The sequence below is a fragment of the Buceros rhinoceros genome, unplaced genomic scaffold (assembly GCF_000710305.1).
Source record: "Buceros rhinoceros silvestris isolate BGI_N320 unplaced genomic scaffold, ASM71030v1 scaffold8490, whole genome shotgun sequence".
NCBI classification, from domain to species: domain Eukaryota; kingdom Metazoa; phylum Chordata; class Aves; order Bucerotiformes; family Bucerotidae; genus Buceros; species Buceros rhinoceros.
The window spans coordinates 23,243-28,748 of record NW_010390150.1 but is presented as its reverse complement, the minus strand read 5'-3'; the positions used below and the strand labels follow the sequence as shown (position 1 = coordinate 28,748).

The 5,506-nt window shown below is 39.8% G+C and overlaps 1 protein-coding gene across 1 annotated transcript in view; it reads left to right on the top strand.

The window, feature by feature from the left end:
• Positions 1–5,506, top strand: part of ZCCHC6 (zinc finger, CCHC domain containing 6) — a 33,534-nt gene that overhangs the window by 8,006 nt on the left and 20,022 nt on the right. Inside the window, exons 6-8 of the mRNA XM_010136685.1 lie at positions 506–557; positions 2,290–2,359; positions 3,226–3,352. Of these exons, the coding sequence (XP_010134987.1) occupies positions 506–557; positions 2,290–2,359; positions 3,226–3,352 (249 nt within the window). The remainder of the gene's footprint in view (positions 1–505; positions 558–2,289; positions 2,360–3,225; positions 3,353–5,506) is intronic.

Here is a 5,506-nt window from a genome sequence, read left to right as displayed (position 1 = left end):
TAGTTGATTCACGATGTAGTTGATCATAGCTAAAATTTAGCATTTCCTCTAGGAAACAAAGATGGAAATGTTATAGGGGAAAAGAGTGATCCAAGTCCGTAATGTGCATGTAATGTTTTGAAAAGCTATGATTCCAGTCTTTGAAGTGAGGTAGATCCACTTGTCAGAAGGCAGTCATACATAAGCACACTGAAATCTTATTTCTGTGGTGTTTTTTATCACAACCAAGTCTTTGATAGAGTTAAAAACAGCTTTACTTAAAATTACTCCAGTGGGTTTTTTTTTTCTTCAAAATAAGCAGATATTGTGTTCCTTTTGATACAATTTAGTGAAGGCTAAGGACTAAGAAGTGTTTTCTCAGTTGCTGTTATGTTGTTTCCATGTTGCTGGCTTCTCTGGAAGGAAAACACGGTGGCCTAGAGGCCAGGTTTTGTAATTTTTTTTGAGTTATGGGAAATCACCTTTTTGACAGCTATGAAAACAGCTTTATTACTTCTATTGACAGATGACTCAACCAGATGTTCTATTACTTGTGCAAGAAAGTCTCCAGAACAGTGGTAAGAAAAAATTGCCAACTTCACAATTCCATTACACTATAACTGCTTAGTATTGTTGAATTCCACTCTCTTGAAAAGGTAAACCATATGCTATTCTTTGTTTAGAAAGATGCAAGACTGAAAAATACTGCAGGAAATAATAAGTTGGCGGAACTAACTTTGGTTTGGTGTTCCATTTTATGACTATTGAAGTCCTATTCTTTGTGTTGATATGAGAAATTCCTAGAGGGAGGTTTTCTTCTACCTTGTAAGTGAAGATGAGAGTTAACTTAAGGTAGACTGCTGCTGTTCTTGCCCCAGACTGCTCTATTAGCCATGTATAGTACAGAAAAGTAGCCTAAGTTCTTCTAACACATGATCCAAAACTTGGTAATGTATTCCAAGACTGTGGCCTCCCTTCCTATAATTATGTGTGCTTGCCTGTTGATGCAGAGAGGCCGGGTACAAATGACTGCATATACACACACTTTTTTTTTTAGATAATTAATGCAATGTCATGCACTAATACAGGCAGGTTTAAGATCTTAAAGAAAAATGCCTTTACTCAAATCAATGCAAGCAAAATATTAAAAGATGAGACCTGTCTTTAAATGCAGATTGCAAAAAGTAGCTTTTCTACTTTCTTTCGTAGTTTTATACCCACAGATGGACAATTGGACTGTATGGTTCCAAACATGTATATTAAACATGCATGCATTTACTGACCTAGATTTTGTCATTACCACCCCCACCTCCATTGTATGTGCATCTTCTTGTTTGGTAAAATTACTATTATAGTCTTTGAGAATGGGGTTGTTATTCAGCCAGACCAGAGGATTGAAGACCAAGGTTTCCTAAGAAGTTAGGAGCTCTAATGCCTTTGAAAGTAGTATTTGCATTAACATCTTGTGCAAAGCCTTTTTCTGAGACTTGGAAGATACAGGGACAGAGCATTAGGCATTTGAGGTACCACAGTGGCAAAAGCAAGATGTTTTTCAAAGAAGTCAAGTGTCCAAATGGTTAGGTAACATCAAGAAAACCTTGTCATTTCAAAATTTTTGAGATGCGTACCTGAAGTTGTTTCATAGTTTCTTCCCTACCTGGCCCACTGAAACAGTGAGACATCAAAAAATAAGGCCAGTTTGGATCAATAAACGCCTTGGAGTAAGGACTGCAGTGGCATCTGTACTTTTTTAGTGTTATGGTAAAAATTTAGCAGAATTCTATTTGGAAACCTGTATAAAGAATAAGAGGGGGAAAAAAAATAAGCCTAGCAAGAAGGCATAGCATCATTTTAGTAAACCTGTTCTAGATTACCTTCTTTCTGTCTAGTACTGACATAACGCTCTGGGTTTTTTTCATCTTTCACACTAAATTGTTTTACATAAGTCATTGGTCTGTCTGTATGCCTGAATTACTGAAGCTGGCCCTTAGTCAAAATATAGCTACCTGATTATGCCTGCTGTGTATATGAATTTTGAAAAGTTCCTCTTTTTCTTGAGTATTTTCTTACAGTGCTTGTCATAGAGTGTAGACCATACTCTTCCCATCACATGTGACAAACTTGCTTTAAAAGAATGGCAGGATTTAGTCTCTCAGATGTACTGAGTTATTTGTCTCAGAAGTAGTAATTTTATTAAGAAATTGAGGTTCTAGCTGTACTCCTCCAGTTGCATCCAGTTCGAGATATTTTTTGTCAACACCATGCTTAACACGTCGTCGTCTTTGTTTTTTTTTTTTTTCTCCCACCTAGAATCTTTTACGGAAGTTGATGCAGATTTCCATGCTAGAATACCAGTGGTGGTGTGCAGAGAAAAGCAAAGGTCTCGGTTGTCACTTTGTGTGTTCTAATAGTATATAGCAATGTAAATTATATGTACCAACATCTGAAAAATGACGTTTCTGTACTAAATTATTACAGTTCCATGGATCTTGAAACACAAACTAACACTCATGGGCAAGTCATTCCTAGCCTAGAATAAGAGGGTAAGGGTTGTTCTGTCCTCAGCTGTGTATTTCCCAATCCCTTCAACCATTATGGCTTCCAGCATGTACCCTTACCCTTCCATTTGGGATAACTGCTTAAGCAGAAACTTGATTTCCTTATAGGTAATGTAGATACCATATTAAATTATGGATTTCTGTAAGGGCAAGATCAGCTTGCTTAGCTTCATTAGTATTTTGAGAGCAAGTGAAAGACATTTTATTTTGCCCATTTAATGGATATCACTTAAGATTCATGAAACATTCTATTAAACAGCTACTGATACAGACATATTACCAGTTATTTGCTGCTGCCTTAATCTTTCACTGTTTGAAAATACTGTTCTGTGGAAACAGCATAGAAACTGTTTTCTGATGGCTGTGGTGTGGGAAGATGTTTTTGATTCATGAAAGAAATTAGTACTGTAACTTTAGTTCAGTGAACTAATGTCAATGGAAACAAACACTTAACTTTGAATTGTACTTGAAGACGCTTTTACAGAAAATTATAATGCATATATTCTCAGCCTAACCATAAATCAAAATGGCTTTCCATGCTTCTTTTAATGTAGATACAGTGTCTTTGAGAGGCTGTAAGGTCTTTCCTTACAGCCTTCTGCTACGTTGTTGTGTGAGATGTTATCTGACCTGTGGCTGTTCTTACAAAACCTCCAAGATCCTTTGCTCTGTTTCTTCTTGATTATAGCGGCCTTATTTGTAAAGTGAGTGCAGGCAACGAGAGTGCTTGTTTGACAACAAACCATTTGGCAACACTTGGAAAACTGGAACCCGCTGTAGTACCTTTAGTGATTGCCTTCAGGTACTGGGCAAAGGTAAGCATCATTTGTTGACCTCCATCTGTGAACAAATATTGAATGAACATTGCTGGCAAAACTGTCAGTGTGGTTTAGAAAACGGTTGTTGAAACTGTCCGTAGGAAAAGAGTTAGAAAAATTATATTTAAATTTTTTATAAATAGTACATTTTATAAGCGATTTTAACTATAATTTTTATGTTGTAATGTTCCACTGATTTCCAATAGTGGAATTTTAAGCTGCAGCCAGTGGCATGCTGACTGTTAAGTATCCTGTTCTGTTAGTAAACAGGTCAGAGGGGTGTATATTACTAGTGTGCCATAAACGTAATTCATCATGAAGAAAATCCATCAGGAAAGAAAAAAGCTGCTTGTTTCTATTTGTAGATGAAAATGTTCTTGTGCATTAAAATATTTTGTTGTCCTTGTTTCAGCTAGGATAGAGTTAACTTTCACAGGGGCTGGGAGGGGAACATGGCCAGGACTGGTTGGCTGTATATCACTTGCTTTATATATTCTTTCCTCGGTATTATTTTTATTACTGTTGTTTCTTCTCTGTTTGTGTTGTTCAAGTAAACTGTCCTTATCTCAGCCCACAGGGTTTTATGTTTTGCTCCCATGGGGAGGAGGGGCTGGGAGTGAGCCGAGTCAGTTGCCAGCTGGGCCTAAATTACAACAGTCCTTTTCGGTGCCCAGTGTGGGGCCATACAGAGGGCTGAGATAATGACAGATCTGACGGTCTGCTGTTAAAGCAATGTCGTTATATGCACTTTTTAGTTATGTCCATGATCACAGTGTTGGTCCATTTCTTTACATGGTGGTGTTACGTAAATCCTTATGTGCATTCTGTGTTCCCTGCGGTGATGTTTGTCACCTCTGGGAGGCAGACCAGGACTATCATGTTGCTGTATTGGATATTGTCGACCTATGATACGATTATGACTATCATGTTGCTGTATTGGATATTGTCGACCTATGATACGATTATACCACTGGTTACAAGGTCGGTTTGGTATTTGTATGCAGCACTGTTGTTTATTAGTAACCTCACCCAATCTATGGGCGAGACAGGGGAGGAGACCTTCCCAGCTTTTGAGAATTTTTTAAATCCTTGGGCTTTCTATGCCAGTTTGCTCTTATTGTCATGTCTCCTGAACGTGTCCCAGGTCTTGTTAAGGGTTACACATGTTTTTTCAAGAATCCAACCAGAGATCTGCTCTGAGGCTGGAAAGTTATGAGTGGCAGGGTGTGAGGGAGAGCCTGGGCAAGTGCCTAGGACACTGGTCCCCTCCAATGCTTTGGAATTTTACCTTGAACAAGTGCAAGATCCTGAAAAACTAGTAAAACATTCGGAAAAAGTAAGTTGTCGACGTGGCAGCTCCAGAGAGACACAAATCACCACAATGTGCTGGGGTCTGGCTCGTGCCTACAGAGCCCTATTCAACACTATTCAATGCCCTCAAGGGGAAGAGAAAGTCTCTGTGCCTTCAGCACTGCAGCTGAACCAGAAAACCAAGGTGTGCTTGTCTTCCCTATACAGAAGAAGAAATAGACAAAAAAATCAGTCTGCTTAGTGAGGGACGATGATGAACCAGGATGAAGAGGCGGAGCCAGAGGTGATCACCCCATCCCTCTCGCTGAGTGAGCTGTGAGATACACAGAAGGATTTCAGCTGTCATCCAGGCGAGCACATTGTCACCTGGCTGCTCCGATGCTGGGATAATGGGAACAGTAGTTTGCAATAGAAGGTAGAGAAGCCAAGCAGCTGGGATCCCTATCTCGGGAAGGGAGCGTTGACAAGGTGATGCTGGGAGATACACAGAAGGATTTCAGCTGTCATCCAGGCGAGCACATTGTCACCTGGCTGCTCCGATGCTGGGATAATGGGAACAGTAGTTTGCAATAGAAGGTAGAGAAGCCAAGCAGCTGGGATCCCTATCTCGGGAAGGGAGCGTTGACAAGGTGATTGGAAAACAGACACAAGCCCTCAGCCTCTGGAGGTGACTTCTGACAGATGTGAAAGAAAGGTACCCCTTCAAGGAAGATGTTGTATGTCACCCAGGGAAGTGGACCACCATGGAGAGAGGTATCCAGTACCTGTGGGAGCTGGCTGTGCTGGAGGTGATTTAAAATGGTCCAAAAACCAAACAGTTACTTACAGACCCAGCAGAAG